Below are 21,058 nucleotides of genomic sequence, written 5' to 3'. Positions count from 1 at the left end.
AATACTTAAGTTGATCGATGAAAGAAGGAAGCACAAATTTTGTGCGACTTACTAGAATGGAAGATTAGGTCGGTTGGTACCTCGAAACTCGTATCTTACAAAGCAACAGCAACGATCCGAGAAAGATTAACTGTAGGAAATAACAAATATTCAGTCTCTGTATTCGCTATAAGCTACATTTGTTTCACATCAGGTACATAAGAAATAGTTGTAAATGAAAATAGCTGCTCTTTCTGGTCAAAAGCATTGTTTAATTCACCAAAAATATCATAATATTGTTGCGCGAAGCGGAGCAGATTTCTTCAACTCTAAGCATTCATGTCTTTGAGGGACTGTAGGGCCTCTCCAGATGGTGGATGTAGAGCAGCATCACCTGCAATCAAAAGTTTTTGTGAAGTTCTACAGTGGAAATTAAAAAATTTTGTGTTACTCACACAGGTAAAAAGTTTACATTAATTCTATTTAGGAGCCTCCAGTACTTGTTTTACGCCAACATGTTGATATGGAATTTCTTTAAATCTGTACACCGTACTGAAAGCTCGCTTAACAGAAGACCGATCACTGTCACGTTCTGTTTCACTCTGTGCTGTCGACAATTATATTTTAGACGAATGAGTACACTCTAAATATTACTTATTAACGTGTATCTTTTCTGTCGTAGGAAGACGCTATGACACACATTATTTCAAGACAGTGAATACCAGATTCCTTCTTCCACAAATTAATCTGTCACAGGCGTTATTACGGAAAACGCCCTTTAAATACTTTGGTTCCTCCTTTTTGCAGCTGATCGCAGTAGCGACAAGTAGTGGTGCAGGTGATAAATTATAAGTGTCAGACAATAAGCTTAGGCAGTTGTAAACATAAGGCCATCAACAAATTAGTCTATTTGTGGTTGCATCATAAAGTTGTTCTTATTAGTAAGCTTACCAGCCCAATTTTAGTCATTTTGTTAAAGTTTTAATATTCTAGTTTAACATGAAGAAATCTGCGGCCGAGGGTCATAAGATTCTGGATAAATGTTGAGGCACCTATCAGTGAAAGAACGCGCAGAGAATGGTTTCAGCGCTCCAAGACTGGTGATTTTGAAGTCGAAGACCTTCACGATGGTGGGAGAGACAGGGGTTTCGAAGCTACAGAAACCGACGGAAACAGTCACAGGAGATCGTTATTGAAAGCAATTGATGAGCCGAGCACTGAGAGGTAAACGGCCACAATACAGAAATAAACATGAAGAAGTGATTCTGCAGCATGACAATGTCCAACCCAACGTCACAAAATTCGTCAAAATATACTCGAAAAAGTTGAAACGGGTAGTCCTACATCACCAGTCGTATTCTTCAGACACTGACCCCTCTACCACCTTTTTCGAACAATGGTACACGGCCTGGCTGAGAAGCACTTCCAGTCATATGAACAAGTGCAAAATTGAATTGGCTCATGGATCACCTCAAAAGCCGCCCAGTTCTTACAGTGCGAGATTCGTATGCTGCCCAAAAGCTTGAGGAAAGTGTTGAGCAGCGATGGAGAGTCTCTTTAACCGTATAGTTTTCGTACGTTTGTCACACTACATCATCTTCGGGGAAAAAAAGGTGGAAACAAAGCTGTAAACCTAAACACTGATCAGCCAGAAAAATATGGCTACCTACCTAATAGCCGGTATGCCCACCTTTCACACGAATAACAGCTTCGACGCGTCGTGTCATGGTAGCAATGAGGCCTTGGTAGGTCGATGGGGGGAGCTGGCACCACAACTGTTCACACAACTTGCCTAATTCCCGTAAATTCCGGGGAGGGGGGGATGAACTGACGCCATGTTCAATCACATCCTAGATGTGTTCGATTAGGCTCAGTACTGGCGAGCTGTGAGTCAGTTCTTTAATTAGAACTCTCCATGGTGTTCCTCGAACCATTTCTTCACACTCTAGGCCTTGCGACATGGCGCATTATCTTACTGAAAAGTGACATTGCCGTTGGGAAACATGCTCACCATGAAGGTGTGTACGTGGTGTGCGACCAGTGTACGAGTCTCCGTGGACGTCATGGTGCCTTGCGCGAGCCTCACTGGGCCCATGAATGCCAGTGTGAATGTTCCACGGAGCTCAAAGGAGCCGCCGCCAGCTCGTCTCAATCCCGCAATGAAGGAGCGGTTCCTTTAGAAGACAACGGATTCACGCTTTCCCTTCGGCATGGTGAAGGTATCGGGATACATCAGATCATACAACGCTGTGAAACTGCGCCAACGTCCAATGCCGATGGTCACGTGCCCATTTCAGTCGTAGTTGTCGGTGTTGTGGTGTTATCATTAATTATCACATACATGTGTCGTTGGCTGCGGAGGTGCATTATTAGGAGTGTTCGGTGCACTTTGTATTCAGACACACTTTGAATTTTCTCATTTTGAGAGTACTGAACCATTCAACACCCAAGACCGCATGAAATATTTAAATATTTCTTTATTTAAGAGATTATCACATACATGTGTCGTCGGCGGAAGAGGCCCATTATTATAAGTATTGCGCACTGTGTATTCAGACACACGTATACTCCCAATTTTCTGATTTTGAGAGTACTGAACTATTCAACAGCCAAGGCCATATACAATATTTAAATATTTCTTTATTTAAGACGATCGGTTCCAAACCTTTTTGTTGTGAAACCTCACGAACAAGGTGTCAAGTGGATATAAATAAGCACTTTATAACGATTTGTCATCGCCGAAATATTTCACGCACAAGATGCCAGGCGTTTTAAACATTTTAGCAATAACAAACATTTATAATGTGCTAATTTTTATCCACTTGAAGTGTTGGTGAGATTCAGCGTAAAATGAACATGTTTTACAACAAAAAGTTTAAGACCTGAAGATGACAGCAAAGTTTGTTGAAACTGGCTGTCTTACATAAACAAATATTTTATGCGATCTAGGCTGTTGAATGGTTTTTAACACATGTACTCCACCCAGCACTAGTCTGATGTTAGTTCTGCCACAGTTCGCCGCCTGTCGTGATTTACCAGACTGCCCAGCCTACGACGTCCAACATCTGTAACTAGTAGTGGCCGTCCAACCTACGTGCTGAAGACACTTACCACAGCACTGCCCGAACACGCGACAGTTTCTAGGAATCTCGTGCCAAGTCTCCGGGCCATCACCATCTGCCTTCGGTCAAAATCAGATAGATCGTGCGCCTTCCCCATTCTGCAAACGGACAGCGCGCTCACTGATACTACATGGGCCTTGCGTGTCTCTGACTAGCAGTCATTCCACGGGAGGTGACGCTGCCATCGCCTGGAATCAGTCATATCGATAGCAGGTCTGTGGTTCAAATGGTTCAAATGGCTCTGAGCACTATGGGACTCAACTTCTGAGGTCATTAGTCTCCTAGAACTTAGAACTAGTTAAACCGAACTAACGTAAGGACATCACAAATATCCATGCCCGAGGCAGGATTCGAACCTGCGACCGTAGCGGTCTTTCGGTTCTAGACTGCAGCGCCTTTAACCGCACGGCCACTTCGGCCGGCAGGTCTGTGGTCATAATGTTCTGGCTGAGCAGTGTATTTATGCCTCACGATAAAGATGGCCATCAGAGCTTTGTTATCGTGTTGGAAAGTTGGCAAAACTAAAGCAAAATCTCATAAACTACTTAATATAAATTATTTACGTCTTTCAGATCACTGGGAGAGTTATTCCCGGAATTTATGTATTATATGGTCTACTGAGAAGCATAATTACGTAGGAAAAATATGACGCTGGTGCAGTTGTGCATGTATTCGCACATTTATAGTGTGAAGTTTTTCATGGTTGCTTGCTGTATCGAAAGATTACTGCTGAACCATTTGTCACAGTTATGTAAGCCGTTACACCGAATATATCGTGCTGAGTTATTCATACACTACGTGATCAAAAAGTATCCGGACACTTCAAAAACATACGTTTTTCATATTAGATGCATTGTGCTGCCAGTTACTGCCAGGTACTCCGTATAAGCCACCTCAGTAGTCAATAGATGTCGTGAGAGAGCAGAATGAGGCGCTCCGCGGAACTCATGGATTTCAAACGTGGTCAGGCGATTGAGCGTCACTTGTGTCACACTTCTTTACGCGAGATATTCATACTCCTAAGCATCCCTAGGTCCACTGTTTCCGATGTGATAGTGAAGTGGAAACGTGAAGGGGAAGGAACACGTACAGCACAAAAGCGTACAGGTCGAACTCGTCTGTTGACTGACAGAGACCTCCGACAGTTGAAGAGGGTCGAAATGTGTAATAGGCAGACATCTATCCAGACCATCACACAGGAATTCCAAACTGCATCAGTATCCACTGCAAGTACTATTACAGTTAGGCGGGAGGGAAGAAAACTTGGATTTAATGGTCGAGCGGCTGCTAACAAGCCACATATCACGCCGGTAAATGCCAAACGACGCCTCGCTTGGTGTGAAGAGCGTACGCATTGGATGATTGAACAGTGGGAAAACGTTGTGTGGAGTGACAAATCACGGTACACGACGTGGTGATCGGATGGCAGGGTATCGGTATGGCGAATGCCAAGTGAACGTCATCTGCCAGCGGGTGTACTGCCAACAGTAAAATTCGGAGGCGGTGGAGTTAAGGTTTGGTCGTGTTTTTCTTGGAGGGGACTTGCACCCCTTGTTGATTTGCGTGGCACTATCACAGCACAGGCGTACACTGATGTTTTAAGCACCTTCTTGCTTCCCACTGTTGAAGATCAATTGGGACATGGCGATTGCATCTTTCAACACGATCCAGCACCTGTTCATAATGCACAGCCTGTGACGGGGTGGTTACATGACAACAACATCCCTGTAATGGACTGGCCTGCACAGGGTCCTGACATGAATCCTATACAACACGTTTGGGATGTTTTGGAACACCGACTTCGTGCCGGGCTTCACCGACCGACATCGATACCTCTCCTCAGTGCAGATTTCCGTGAAGAATGGGCTGCCATTCACCAAGAAACCACCTGATTGAACGTATGCCTGCGAGAGTTGAAACTGTCATCAAGGCTAAGCGTGGGACAACACCATACTGAATTCCAGCATTACCGATGGAGGGCGCCACGAACGTCTAAGTCATTTTCAGCCAGGGGTCCGGATGCTTTTGACTACATAGTGTATATCCTCGAAGAAAGTTTTATTATTCCAATTATAAAGATAGTCTAGTAATAGTTCTTTAGATAAGATTTTATACTGTTTACTTACAGTACAGTCCAAGGTGTGATTGAGAGTGTATATAAAATGTTGGTAAGTAAACTTAGAAAATAAAGAGAAGTGAAAATATGTTTTGCAAGTGCTCTACTACTTACCTTTAACCTCTTCTTACAGTTTGCCAATACTTGGAAGCGGTAACACAGGAGCTGTGGGCATGAGAAAATGTTAAAATTAATGTCTTTTTCCCATACTACGATGATGTAACAGTTGGTTTCACCTCAAAGCTTATCTCTCACTAGTTGTTGTCGGGTGCAAAGATCGATGATATTACAAATAATTCGGTATCTACTAGTTATGCAGACAATTTGTTTTACATAGAAAGTTTTTTTTTCAAAAACCTAAATTGAACTACCACGTTTATGTATAGCTTGTCAGCACAGAAAATTAAAAATAAGGAAAGGAGTAAATCACCACGTGAATCTAAAATCCGACGAAAAGAACGTAAGAGATGTTTCAGGTTTGTTGTAGCAAATCCAGGATCTCAGTTGACTCCTTAGGGAGTCAATGAATTCATATGTCCATAACAGTAAATAGGTACAGTCTCAATAAAACTCTTAAATAGGTTATCCTATGTTACAAGAAGTTATTCCACATACAACTGGCATGAAAGAAATTCTCAAATAGGAAACACTTTGTATCTATGGCTATATTTCCCACTGTTGTTTACAGTGGTGTTATTCAGTAAGGTCCCTCTCAGGAAAGCACACGTCGCCTGGAATTTGTTGTGAACGCTTCTGTTCGATACATGTGTGACGTTCGACTCTTCGGTCATCTTTGACATCATGCGCTCAGCATCGTGGCTGCGAGCAGACAGACGCAGAGACTTCCGTACACTGTATACTGTCCCCCATATATTGCTCTTGTATGAATAACAAGAGAAAAATCCTTTCTGATACGCTCCATCACTGAGCTCAGAAAACCGAACAGCATATCCTGTCCCAAAAGGCTGTTAACGACAAATATTCTGAAGAAACAGTAATGTCTACCTTTGTGCCTGTAGCATTTCTTACATCTTTACGTACTTATTTCCAAGTAGATCTTCCTCGTTTTCGGATTCTCTTGGCTAGTTCAGTCTACGTAAATCTGCCTGCCTCAGGACTCGCTATGTTAAAATATATAAATTTTCTACATGTATAAACACTTTTTGTATTGACACTCTGTTATTACTACAACAACAACAACTACTACGATTATTATTATTACAACCATCAAGAAAAGTTTTGCATTACCTTGGTTCTGCGAGTTCTGGAACCTATACAGAATATAGATCAACGTAAACATCATTTCCGCCCTTTTTATTGTTCATGAAAACCACACATTACATGTTGTGCCACCATACGGCGGGACCTTCAGAGACGGTGGTCCAGATTGCTGTACACACCGGTACCTCTTATACCCAGTACCACGTCCTCTTCAATTGATGCATGCCTGTATTCGTCGTGGCATACTATTCACAAGTTCATCAAAACACTGCTGGCCCAAATTGTCTCACTCCTCAACAGCGATTCGACGTAGATCCCTCAGTGTGGTTGATGGGTCACGTCGTTCAAAAACGGCCCTTTCAATCCCAGGCATGTTCGATAGCGTTCATATCTGGAAAGCATGCCTGCCACTCAAGCCGAGCGATGTCGTAATCCTGATGGAAGTCATTCGCAAAATGTGCACGATCGGGGTGCGAATTGTCTTTCACGAAGACGAATGCCTAGCCAGTATGCTGCCGATATGCTTGCACAATCGGTTGGAGGATGGCATTCATGTATCGTACAGCCGTTACGGCGCCTTCCATGACCACCTGCGGCTTACGTCGGCCCCACGTGCCACCCCAAAACAGTAGGGAACCTCTTCCTTGCTGCACTCTCTGGACAGTGTGTCTAAGGCATTAGCCTGACCGGGTTGCCTCCTAACACGTCTCCGACGATTGTCTGGTTGAAGGCATATGCGACACTCTTTGGTGAAGAGAACGTTATGCCAGTCCTGAGCTGTCGAGCATGGCGTCGTGGTTGCAAAGATAGATCTCGTCATGGTCGTCGGGAGTGAAGTTACACATCATGCAGCCTATTGCGCACAGTTTGAGTCGTAACACGACGTCCCGTGGCAGCACGAAAAGCGTTATTCAGCATGATGGCGTTGCTGTCAGGGTTCCTCGAATCCATAATCCGTAGATAGCGGTCATCCACTGCAGTAGTAGCCTTTGGGTGGCCCGAGCGAGGCATGTCATCGACAGTTACAGTCTCTCTGTATCTCATCCGTGTCCGAACAATATCGCTTTGGTTCACTCCGAGTCGCCTGGACACTTCCCTTGTTGAGGGCCCTTCCTGGCACAAAGTAACAATGCAGACGCGATCGAACGGCGGTATTGACCGTCTAGTCATGGTTGAACTACAGACAACATGAGCTGTGCACCTCCTTCCTGGTCGAATAACTGGAACTGACGGGCTGTCGGACCCCCTTCGTATAATTAGCGCTGTACGTGCATGGTTGTTTACATCTTTCGGCGGGTTTAGTGGCATCTCTGAACAGTCAAAGGGACTGTGTCTGTGATACAGTGTCCACAGTCAACGTCTATCTTCATAAGTTCTTGGAACCGGGGTGACGCAAAACTTTTTTTGATGTGTGTTTTAGTGGAGCAGCAAGTTCAGCGGTAGTGGAACTACTGCCAATAGTAACTTTATTAATCTTGAGTCAGTACTGCTTATTCACATTGTCTCCACATATATCGAGAACATTTTCATTTCTTTTAATCCTCTTTTATTACTATCTCCCACATTAAAATTTGTATTATATCTTAGGTAACTCTGGTGTCAAACCCTGGTCCGATGTAATCCAATGAGGTAAAATGAATAAATAAATAAAATAAATACTGTTCCCATATATGTTCATTAGTCGTTCCTCTAAGAAAGAACCTGCAGCTGTTAATTTGTGTTCATCGATGTGAACGTACGTGCTCATGGCTGATGAGACTATTAATATTATAATGATTAAATGCCGATGCTTCTGCAACAACGGACAAGTTTTTGAAGTGTTCATACGAAGCATTAGAGTTCACGCAAATCAAGGTGCAGAAAAGTGTCTAAAACTCGAAATTGTCAGTAGTGGGATATGTGCAGAAAAACTGCAAGGGTAGGCAAATGGGAAAAGGAAGTGGTATATTAGCCGTGGTAGACAAGAAACTAAAATCTACCTACACAGAAATTGGAGCCCGTATCAACCAGCGGACGTAATGCTACATTTAACAAAAAACTTCAGACAACAAAGCAGTTCGCTATTAAATACATTCCCCAGTCGTACCGTTATCGCTTATGAGAGTATAATCTTAAGACAATCTACTGGTTTAATTACAATTTCGTTAGCAATGGTCATTAGAAGACATCCTGCGCAGCAATACTAAATGTCTTCCCGGAAAACAATTACTTTGAATAGGTCGAAAGACCATGACGGAAATCTATTACGTGCTTAGAATAAAGAGAATACCGTTTTGGAGTGATTGACTTACATTACTTTATTTCTTTCATATTTCTTGCGAAAAATCATATGCAAATTTTAAAATGTCGCAACAGGTCCCGCCCAGCCAGTGGTCATCTTCGAACAATAGATAAGAAGAAGGAACTAATAACTGTTCTATAATCTATAAAATCTGCCAAGTAACTACGTAACGATGAAAAGCAGTGAAACAATACGTGAAGCACACGCGGTTTCCGTAACGTTGTCCTCTATATTTATCGCTGCAGTGGGTAAAGGTCGACGTTTTGCTGGTGAAACTACTGATAAACGTCTGCATTCGCGAGAAGAATATCTGTTTCTGCAGACCTTTACAATTACGTTTATGAGAATAATCATGTATGATTTGTAAACAATCTTGAAAAACTTCATACATATACCAGAAACACTTTATGCAAATTTTAGTATGTATAATAAGGGTAGAATCATGACTGGGGGAAGGGGGGGGGGAGTAGATGATGGTTCAAAGGAACAGGTTAATGTGTGTGCACTAATCAAGGAAATTACCGAACATGAATCTTCTGCTTTCTTGTTTCGTGCCTGCGTGTCGCATCGGCGAAAGGTCCAGATGGTTATTAACATGTTTAGCATGGTTAATTTAAAGGGTGGGCAGATGTCGCCACCCCCGGGACGGAGTGTGTGTACTCCAACTCTAGCGTATTGTATTTGCAACGTGAGAGTGAGCATCAGTGTTCGAAGTGTTTGCGGATAGTGTAACTGTTTAAAATGGAATCGCTATACTATAGGTCTAAATGTAATGATACCTGGATCCTACACGCACACTATGACAGAATATTTGCTAATTTCGCCAGAGATTGGTCTTACCCATAACGGTGGCCCTATTATATGCCACGGAAGCCCAACAACGTGTGCGTCAGAAATCATCAATTCTGCCCCTTAACAAAAAGTGAGCAAACCAAGAAATAATGGTGCAAGTAATAGAAACGACGAATCGCTAGCGAATATATGGATCGATACATTCTGCCGACAGAGTAAAATCCCGTTTTCTTTTTTAAATGTTATGTAGCCCTTGTCTCTCAGTATAATGTTATCTGTCAGTCTAATTTCGAAGGATTCGAGACACAGGGGCAACTATCGTTTCGCTGTTGGGATTGTGTGTTAAACGAAGCACTGGAAATTAGACAACCAGCTAATATTATAATGAGATTAACCATTTTTGAAAACATTGTTTAAGAATGTCAGCGATCACAGTCTAATTTTTGAAATTCATTGTAAAACAGGCTAGATCTCGAGAGACATTTATTGCAAGGTGACTGGATTCGTTCATCACATGGACATCTTCAGACCTTTAACCAGATAGATGCGCGTGCGCAGCCATTGTCCATGAATGTAATGATGATCATGTGATGATCGAAACCTGTCATCTATTAAAATAAGTGCCTCGCAATCTAGACTGTTTTTAATTAACTGCTATAGCGCCCGCTGCTTCGCTCGCGTAGACTGTATGGTCTCACAGAATTTTGTTATTTCTGTTCTCCTTTGATCGAATTTTTACGTTGCTTACAATTTGCAACACACAAACTTTTCACGCTAATTAAGGCCAAGGAAGCATCTTCTTTCCCGAACGTACTTCTCACCAAAAAGCGATCCTGGTAGCAGGAGTCCAAGATTTTTGTTAATCATGATTTATTCGTCCTTTTGGCGGTATTTCCGTGGAAACTTTCAACCTCTAATACATATTACCTTATATCTAACCGAGGAATGAAACAGCCATTTTCATAGATATAGCTTTAAAAATCTTTTATAAGATTTCTTCTTTCTTTCTCATCCCCTATTTCATACCATTTAGTGATTACATTAAAAAAAAAACAGTGAATAACCTTCTTGTGTATTTATAACAGAGACGCCAAATACTCATTTGCATAGATTTATCTTTGAAAATGTTTTCATAATGAAATAATTTCACAAAACTTTCATTTCCTATTTCACTCCTGGGATGAAACCTCCAAAATCGTTGAAACACGTTACTTTTTTTTCTAACAGAGAAGTAAACACCGATTTTCAGAGCGGTAGTTTTAAAAATGCGTAAGTAGTTCTTTAATAATGATTTACTTTCAGAAAAGCTTTCAGCCTCTATTTTATCCCGTTAGTGATTGAATTTAGAAAAATGCTGAAACACGTGCTTCTTATTCCTATCCCAAAAACCGAATACAATGTTCCAAGTTCTTGCTCCAAAATTGCCTTAACAGCGACATTACAGGCATTTCATTCCAGGTTTCACCCCTTTTGGAGTGAAAGTTCGAAAAGCCCTTTCTTAAACAATGCTTACAACATAAGATCCACATACACTCCAAATTTAAAATTTGTATCCTTAGCAGTTTTGGGATGGTCGGTGACGAGTCTGTCAATCACGACATTATATATACAGGGTGTTACAAAAAGGTACGGCCAAACTTTCAGAAAACATTCCTCACACACAAAGAAAGAAAATATGTTATGTGGACATGTTACTTTCCATGTTAGAGCTCATTTTATTACTTCTCTTCAAATCACATTAATCATGGAATGGAAACACACAGCAACAGAACGTACCAGCGTGCCTTCAAACACTTTGTTACAGGAAATGTTCGAAATGCCCTTCGTTAGCGAGGATACATGCATCCACACTCCGTCGCATGGAATCCCTGATGCGCTGATGCAGCCCTGGTGAATGGCGTATTATATCACAGCCGTCCACAATACGAGCACGAAGAGTCTCTACATTTGGTACTGGGGTTGCGTACACAATAGCTTTCAAATGCCCCCTTAAATGAAATTCAAGAGGGTTGAGGTCAGGAGAGCGTGGAGGCCATGGAATTGGTCCGCCTCTACCAATCCATCGCTCACCGAATTCGTTGTTGAGAAGCATACGAACACTTCGACTGAAATGTGCAGGAGTTCCATCGTGCATGAACCACACGTTGTGTCGTACTTGTAATGGCACATGTTCTAGCAGCACAGGTAGAGTATCCCGAATGAAATCGTGATAACGTGCTCCATTGAGCGTAGGTGGAAGAACTCGGGGCCCAATCAAGACATCACCAACAATACCTGCCCAAACGTTCACAGAAGATCTGTGTTGATGACGTGACTGCACAATTACGTGCGGTTTCTCGTCAGCCCACACATGTTGATTGTGAAAATTTACAATTTGATCACGTTGGAATGAAGCCTCATCCGTAAAGAGAACATTTGCACTGAAATGAGGATTGATACATTGTTGGATGAACCATTCGCAGAAGTGTACCAGTGGAGGCCAATCAGCTGCTGATAATGCCTGCACACGCTGTACATGGTACGGAAACAACTGGTTCTCCCGTAGCACCCTCCATACAGTGACGTGGTCAACGTTACCTTGTACAGCAGCAACTTCTCTGACGCTGACATAAGGGTTATCATCAACTGCACGAAGAATTGCCCCGTCCATTGCAGGTGTCCTCGTCCTTCTAGGTCTTCCCCAGTCGCGAGTCATAGGCTGGAATGTTCCGTGCTCCCTAAGACGCCGATCAATTGCTTCGAACGTCTTCCTGTCGGGACACCTTCGTTCTGGAAATCTGTCTCGATACAAACGTACAGCGCCACGGCTATTGCCCCGTGCGAATCCATACATCAAATGGGCATCTGCCAACTCAGCATTTGTAAACATTTCACTGACTACAAAACCACGTTCGTGATGAACACAAACCTGTTGATGCTACGCACTGATGTGCTTGATACTTATTGTAGAGCAATGAGTCGCATGTCAACACAAGCACCAAAGTCAACATTAGCATCCTTCAATTGGGCCGACTGGCGGTGAATCGAGGATGTACAGTACATACTGACGGAACGAATATGAGCTCTAACGTGGAAATTAAGCGTTTCCGGACACATGTCCACATAAGATCTTTTCTTTATTTGTGTGTGAGGAATGTTTACTGAAAGTTTGGCCGTACCTTTTGTAACACCCTGTATACAGGATGGTCCATTGATAGTGACCGGACCAAATAAATCATGAAACAAGCATCAAGCGAAAAAATTACAAAGAACGAAACTTGTATAGCTTGAAGGGGGAAACCAGATGGCGCTATGGTTGGCCCGCTTGATGGCGCTGCCTTAGGACAAACGGATATCAACTGCGTTTTTTAGAATAGGGACCCAAATTTTTTTTTACATATTCGTGTAGTACGTAAAGAAATGTGAATGTTTTAGTTGGACCACTTTTTTCGCTTTGTGATAGAAGGCTCTGTAATAGTCACAAACGTATAAGTACGTGGTATCACGTAACATTCCGCCAGTGCGGACGGTATTTGCTTCTTGATACATTACCCGTGTTAAAATCGACCGTTTACCAATTGGGGTAAAGGTCGATATCGTGTTGATGTGTGGCTATTGTGATCAAAATACCCAATGGGCATGTGCTATGTATGCTACTGCGTATCCTGGACGACATCATACAAGAGTCCTGACCGTTCGCCGCATAGTTACGTTATTTAAGTAAACAGGATGTGTTCAGCCATATGTGAAACGTCAACCACGACCTGTAAGAAATGATGATGCCCAAGTAGGTGTTTTAGCTGCTATCGCGGCTAATCCGTACATTAGTATCAGACAAACTGCGCGAGAATCGGGAATCTGAAAAACGTCGGTGTTGAGAATGCTTCATCAACATCGGTTGCACCCGTACCATATTCTATGCACCAAGAATTCAATGGCGACGACTTTGAACGTCGTGTACTGTTCTGCCACTGGGCACAAGAGAAATTACGGGACGATGACAGACTTTTTTCAAGCGTTGTATTTAGCCACGATGCGTCATTCACCAACAGCGGTAACGTAAAGCGGCATAATATGCACTACTGGGAAACGGAAAATCTACAAGTGGAACATCAGCTACCTTGGCGGGTTAATGTATGGTGCAGGATTGTGGGAGGAAGCATATTTGGCCCCCATTTTATCGATGGCAATCTAAATGATGCAATGTATACTAATTTTATATGTAATATTCTATCGATGTTCCTACAAGATGTTACACTGCATGACAGAATGGCGATGTACTTCCAACATGATGGATGTCCGGCACATAGCTCGCGTGCGGTTGAAGCGGTATTGAATAGCGTATTTCATGACAGGCAGATTGCTCTTCGAAGCACCATAGCATGGCCCGCACATTCCCCGGATCTGACGTCCACGGATTTCTTTCTGTGGGGAAAGTTGAAGGATATTTGCTATTGTGATCCACCGACAACGCCTGGCAACATGCATCAACGCATTGTCAATATATGTGCGAACATAATGGAAGGCGAACTACTCGCTGTTAAGAGGAATGTTGTTACACGTAACGCCGAATGTATTGAGATTGACGGACATTATTTTGAGAATTTATTGGATTAATGTGGTATTTACAGGTAACCACGGTGTAGCAGCATGCGTTCTCAGCAATGATAAGTTCACAAAGGTACACGTATCACATTGGAATAACCGAAATAAAATGCTCAAACCTACCTACGTTCTGTATTTTAATTTAAAAAACCAACCTGTTACCAACTGTTCGTCTAAAATTGTGAGCCATATGTTTGTCACTCTTACAGCGCTATCTATCACAAACCGCAAAAGAGATTCCACAAAGTCATTCATATTTCTTTACGTGCTACACGAATATGTATAAATATGGGGGTTCCTATTTTGAAAAACCCAGTTGATATCCTTTAGTCGTATGGCAGCGGCATCTAGCGGGCCAGCCATTCCGCCATCTGATTTCCCCCTTCATGCTAGATGAGTTTCGTTCCTTGTAGTTTTTCCATTTGATGCTTATTTCGTAAGATATTTGACCCGGTCACTATCAATGGACCACGGTATATATATATATATATATATATATATATATATATATATATATATATATATATATATATGGTGTTACAAAAAGTTACGGCCAAACTTTCAGGAAACATTCCTCACACACAAAGAAAGAAAATATGTGATGTGGACATGTGTCCGGAAACGCTTACTTTCCACGTTAGAGCTCATTTTATTGCTTCTCTTCAAATCACATTAATCATGGAATGGAAACACACAGCAACAGAACGTACCAGCGTGACTTCAAACACTTCGTTACAGGATACCATCCTCCGTTAGCGACGATACATGCATCCACACTCCGTCGCATGGAATCCTTCATGCGCTGATGCAGCCCTGGAGAATGGCGTGTTGTATCACAGCCGTGCACAATACGAGCACGAAGAGTCTCTACATTTGGTACTGTGGTTGCGTAGACAAGAGCTTTCAAATGCCCCCTTAAATGAAAGTCAACAAGGTTGAGGTCAGGAGAGCGTGGAGGCCATGGAATTGGTCCGCCTCTACCAATCCATCGCTCACCGAATCCGTTGTTGAGAAGCATACGAACACTTTGACCGAAATGTGCAGGAGCTCCATCGTGCATGAACCACATGTTGTGTCGTACTTGTAAAGGCACATGTTCTAGCAGCACAGGTAGAGTATCCCGAATGAAATCATGATAACGTGCTCCATTGAGCGTAGGTAGAAGAACTCGGGGCCCAATCAAGACATCACCAACAATACCTGCCCAAACGTTCACAGAAAATCTGTGTTGATGACGTGACTGCACAATTACGTGCGGATTCTTGTCAGCCCACACATGTTGATTGTGAAAATTTACAATTTGATCACGTTGGAATGAAGCCTCATCCGTGAAGAGAACATTTGCACTGAAATGAGGATTGATACATTGTTGGATGAACCATTCGCAGAAGTGTACCAGTGGAGGCCAATCAGCTGCTGATAGTGCCTGCACACGCTGTACATGGTACGGAAACAACTGGTTCTCCCGTAGCACCCTCCATACAGTGACGTGGTCAACGTTACCTTGTACAACAGCAATTTCTCTGACGCTGACATTAGTGTTATTGTCAACTGCACGAAGAATTGCCTCGTCCATTGCAGGTGTTCTCGTCCTTCTAGGTCTTCCCCAGTCGCGAGTCATAGGCTGGAATGTTCCGTGCTCCCTAAGACGCCGATCAATTGCTTCGAACGTCTTCCTGTCGGGACACCTTCGTTCTGGAAATCTGTCTCGATACAAACGTACAGCGCCACGGCTATTGCCCCGTGCGAATCCATACATCAAATGGGCATCTGCCAACTCCGCATTTGTAAACATTTCACTGACTACAAAACCATGTTCGTGATGAACACAAACCTGTTGATGCTACGTACTGATGTGCTTGATACTTACTGTAGAGCAATGAGTCGCATGTCAACACAAGCACCGAAGTCAACATTAGCATCCTTCAATTGGGCCGACTGGCGGTGAATCGAGGATGTACAGTACATACTGACGGAACGAATATGAGCTCTAACGTGGAAATTAAGCGTTTCCGGACACATGTCCACATAAGATCTTATCTTTGTTTGTGTGTGAGGAACGTTTACTGAACGTTTGACCGTACCTTTTTGTAACACCCTATATATATATATATATATATATATATATATATATATATATATATATATATATATATATATATATATGTATATACAGATACTCACTAGCGTTTCTACCAACTTTCATCCTGGGGCTCTGTACCCTCACTTTGTGTAAGGGGCTAGGAGCAACGATTTGTGGGGCTCGCGCTGTTGGATTTCCGTGGCGTATAATAGGTCCGCCGTTATGTCAAGGCGCTATTAGATCCGGATGCAGACCTGACAGTAATATCGACAAGTAAAACATCCTGAAAGTAGATAATAGTGAGTGCCACGTGACGTGGTGGATAGTTTCCACCGGTCACTCTGAAAGCGTTATAACGCCAAGTGTGTGGGGCGACATGCTGTTTGGCGACACCTGTTGCTAGCGCAACAAGTGCCTGGCTGCTGTGGGCTGCGCTGCGCCGCGCCGGCCTCACCTGTGAGGGTGAGGGTGAGCGAGACGCTTTCGCCGCCGCCGCACGAGTAGCTGGCCGCTTGCTCCACGTCCAGCCGGTAGCCGCCGGGCTGCCGCTCCGAGCCCTGCTCCACCGCGTCCGCCGACTCCACCTGCTCACCACAGGGGCCCTCAGCAGTGGTTTTCCGTGTGTTTACTACTGTTGTTTGCGTTATCATGCAATCATATTTATCAGCGCCAAAACCCGAATATGTATCATACAACTTATAAAGCGATAAACCCAGCAAATTAAAAAAAGTGCACTCATGAATAACTGATCTGCGAGGGGCGTTCAGTGAGTGATGCCACCCATTTATTTTCTCATCCAATTTCAGTTACAAAAATGCGGAATTTGTTGTGCGGCATCGTGGAATATTTCCGCTTCAGTCCATATAGCTTCATGAAGTTCCGATAGGTGGTGGCGCTATTCGTAGCCTTCAAAATGGCGCCTGTAACGGATGTGCCTTCCAAGCAGAGAGCTGTTACAGAGTTTCTATTGGCGGAAAACCAGAGCATCGCAGATATTAATAGATGACAGTGAGCGTAAGCGCAGTTAGATGGGCGCGGCGTCTGTCATTACTGCAAGGTCTGGTAAACCTGTCCGATCTCCCGCGTGTCAGTCGGCCGCACACATTTCTTCCTCACTGCTGGAACGTGCGTACACTCTTACTCGAGGTGGTCGAAAGATCACAGCCAAACATCTCGCTGCTTAGATGGACGTGTCTGTTGGTAGTGCTGACACGCTCGCCCAGCAGTTTGAGTTCTCAAGAGGGTGTGCCCGCTGAGTTCCTCGTTGCCAAGCAGGACCATCTGTGCGGAATTACCTAAGCGTTACAAGAATGATCATGACAATTATTTGTCGAACATCGTCACGGGCGATTAAAAATGCGTTTATCACTGTGAACTGGAAACAAAACGCCAATCCATGGTGTGGCGTCACACCACCTCTCCTCCTAAGAAAAATTACAAAGTGGCACGCTCAGACGGTAAAGTCATGCCGACAGTCTGTTTCGTGTCCTCCCTCATGGTGAAACGGACGACTCTGAAGTGGATTGTCCCATACTCAGAAAACTGGAGAAATGAGAACAGTGTGTTCGTCACCACAAAAAATGCAAAGGGTCTTCTCCTTTCCTATGACAATGCAAGGCCTCACGTAACTGTGCGCGCTCGAGAGGAGCTCACAAAACTTCATTGGACTGTTTTCCGTTCCGTAGTCCCGACCCCTCACCTTCCCATTTCCATCCGTTTGCCACAGTGAGTTATGCACACCGCAGGAAGCAGTACGAAGACGATGGTGAGGTTACTGACGCAGTAATACGTTGACTCCGACGTCACCAGCGTAGTGGCAGCATACCTGGTATACAGGCGCTCCCAGTAAGGAGTTGAAATGAGCTTATGTCGAAATATGGTTTTGTGCCGAGAGGGTGGGGAATAATATTGCGTATTGAAATCCTGAATATAGCTTACCTGTATTTCTAAAAAGCGTGCTGCGTTACTTACTGAACACCCCTCATATGTATAGCAGCTGTGACGTGAAGACAATAGGCTTTTCACGTGACACTTGTCGAGATTGTGCAGTGGTAACTTCGATCCGGGATACTGACAGTGCCTAGACTCGTGAGCAACATCGTGTTAATGAGAAGGGTGGCCGATGAGTTCGCAGGTTGTAACAATCCGTGCATGGAGACGATCAACTCCCGGTCTTGAGGCCGCTCGGTTTTATGAGTCCTGGTACACTTCGGGAGATGCCTATGGCAGGATACGAGTCAGCCAAAAGCAACATGCATCCAGTTTGCGACCATGTACGTCTGCATCTACATCACTATTCTGCAATTCACACTTCATTTCGTGGCAGGAGGTTCGTCGAATCACCTTCAGGATATTTCCCTACCGTTTTACTCTCGAACACCGCGCGGGGTAAAAGAACGCCTATAGCTTTTCTGGCTAGCTCTAATTTCTCTCCTTTTATTACTCACTTTCATTATGTAGGTTTGGGCGTCAACAAAATATTTCTCTTTAGGAGAAGGAAGTTGGTGACTGAAATTTCATCGAAAGATACCGCAGTAACGGCAAATGCCTTTAATGATTGCCGCCCCAACTCGGTTATGATATGCGCGGTACACACTCCCCAGTTTTCCGATAATACAAAACGAGCTGCTCTTCTTTGAACTTTCCCGATATACACCGTCAGTCCTCTCTGGTAAGGATCCAGCACAGCGCAGCAATTCTTCAGAAGAGGACGGACAAACGTAGTGCAGGCAGTCTAGTAGATTTGTTGAATGTTCTAAGCATTCTGCCAACCAAACGCATTCTCTGGTTGGTTATTTCTACAATATTATCTGCGTCGTTGTTGCAGTTCAAGTTGTCAGTAATAGTAATCCCCAAGTGTTTAGTTGAACTGACATCCTTTCGATTTCCATTATATTTGTGCAATTTATCGTGCAACCGAAATTCAAGTGATTCCTGTTAGTACTCATATTTCTCATTGTTTAGAGCTAATCCACATTTTCCGCACCAGGTATCTTGGCGAAATGTGCAGTTGGTTTTCATATACTGATGATTTTACGAGACGGTAAACGACAGCATCGGCTGCGAGACATGTAAGACAGATTGTCTCCTAAATCTTTGATATGGATTGAGAACAGCAGAGTGCCTATAACACATCGTTGAAAAAAGCCAGATTTCACTTCACTTTTACTCGATGACTTTCCTACAGTTACTGCGAACAAGTCACCTTTCAGGCAATTAATGGATGTATTATAATTTGACTGATCTTTACGCATGTTGGAATGGAATTATGGAAACGTCCGTCATCGCCTCACACCGCCGAACGAACTACTAACATGTCCACCAATCTCGTACATCACTTACAGTTCCGCGCAAAAAATCTGCACCTTCGAGGAAGGTGCCTGAACTGTTATTATGGTAAGACAATTTATGACGCTATAGGCTGAGAGGCTGAAATTTAAGAGAGTAGTAAGGAAGAATCAATGCACAAAGAAGGAGAATATGAAGATAAAAGGAATATAGACACACGCTTGAAGTGCTCTGAGCCTATATATTCTGCGATAATGAATAGCCCAGTAGGCTGTTCGGTTCAAGAGGAATGGACATCTGAAAAAGGGCAATCACAGAATTTGGAAAGAGTGCCGCAAAAGCAAGAAAGGAGCTGTGAAGAAAAAACGCCTAACAGATGAAATACTTCAGCTAATCGACGAAAGAAGGAAGTACAAAAATTTTCACAGAAATTAAGAAATACAGAAATACAAGTCAGTTAGGAGCAAAATAAATAGGAAGTGCAGGGAAATTAAGGCAAAATCGAAGACGAAACGGTTGTCGGAAGGACTAACTCAGCATATAGAAATGTCAGAACAACCTTCAGTAAAATTTAAAGAAGAGCATATGGGAATTCCATTTAGAAATGCAGAGGAGAGAGGAAAAAATGGTTCAAATGGCTCTGAGCACTATGCGACTTAACTTCTGAGGTCATCAGTCACCTAGAACGTAGAACTAATTAAACCTAACTAACCTAAGGACATCACACACATCCATGCCCGAGGCAGGATTCGAACCTGCGACCGTAGCGGTCGCTCGGCTCGAGACTGTAGCGCCTAGAACCGCACGGCCACTCCGGCCAGCAGGAGAGATGAGATAGGTGGAAAGAGTGCATTGAAGGCCTCTATGATAGGGAAGTTTTGTCTGATGTGATAGCAGTAGTAAGGCACATAGGTGTCAAATACATAAGATACAACGCGCCTGAAGTATTTCCTTGGCTGAGATTTGAAACCACTTAAAATCGCCATTCTGCCTGCCATGTACAGAAAACCAAAGGCCCTTCACGCGACTCGAGCGTACGATCCGTGTGTGGTTCACTTCCCTCCCTTGCAAACAACAGTACTACGCGTTATGAATCTATAAACCAGCAGGTTATGATACTACGTCAAATAGGAGAGATGGGAATGTAACGTGGCGGACGTGAACTGCATCCACTAAATAACGCAAACTATTCATGGATATTTTATATTTTAGTGTCAGTGATTACAGTTGTCCCCGGTGGCTCGTTACTCTGATTTATGGTTGGATCTGTACTGCACTAAAGATGTCTGAACATAACTAAAAAAGTCGACGGCATGAGCTAAATGTCTTATGTGGAAACAAAGTTGTTCCTTTCACTCAAGATCTTTCCTGTTGGAAACTGTTGGTCCGGTTCTGCCTCGGGTTTGCAGCAGAGGTGACAAAAGTCATGCGATACCTCCTAGCACCCTATCGGACGTACTTTCTCCCGGATTAATGCATCAGCTCGACATGGCATGGACTCAGCAAATCGTTGAAACCCCTGTAGAAATAGTAAGCCATGCTGATGTCGGTAATTGCATAAAGGTTGCAAGTGCAAGATTTTGTGCACGAAC

General features: G+C 43.4%; 1 protein-coding gene across 2 annotated transcripts in view; it reads right to left on the bottom strand.

Annotated features, from left to right (window-relative positions):
- Positions 1-230: 230 nt before the first annotated feature.
- LOC124777539 (cell wall protein DAN4-like) overlaps positions 231-21,058 on the bottom strand; it is a 39,670-nt gene continuing 18,842 nt past the window's right edge. Inside the window, exons 4-6 of one of the 2 annotated variants that reach the window (XM_047252991.1) lie at positions 16,633-16,762; positions 5,332-5,382; positions 231-373 (exon numbers count right to left, since the gene is read on the bottom strand). In XM_047252991.1, the coding sequence (XP_047108947.1) occupies positions 5,345-5,382; positions 16,633-16,762 (168 nt within the window). In that variant the 3' untranslated portion in view covers positions 231-373; positions 5,332-5,344. The remainder of the gene's footprint in view (positions 374-5,331; positions 5,383-16,632; positions 16,763-21,058) is intronic. The other variant, XM_047252992.1, reaches the window with a different exon arrangement.

The sequence above is a fragment of the Schistocerca piceifrons genome, chromosome 2 (genome assembly GCF_021461385.2).
Source record: "Schistocerca piceifrons isolate TAMUIC-IGC-003096 chromosome 2, iqSchPice1.1, whole genome shotgun sequence".
Lineage (NCBI taxonomy): Eukaryota > Metazoa > Arthropoda > Insecta > Orthoptera > Acrididae > Schistocerca > Schistocerca piceifrons.
Note: the sequence above shows the minus strand (reverse complement) of the source record. Positions and strands in the feature narration are given on the sequence as shown.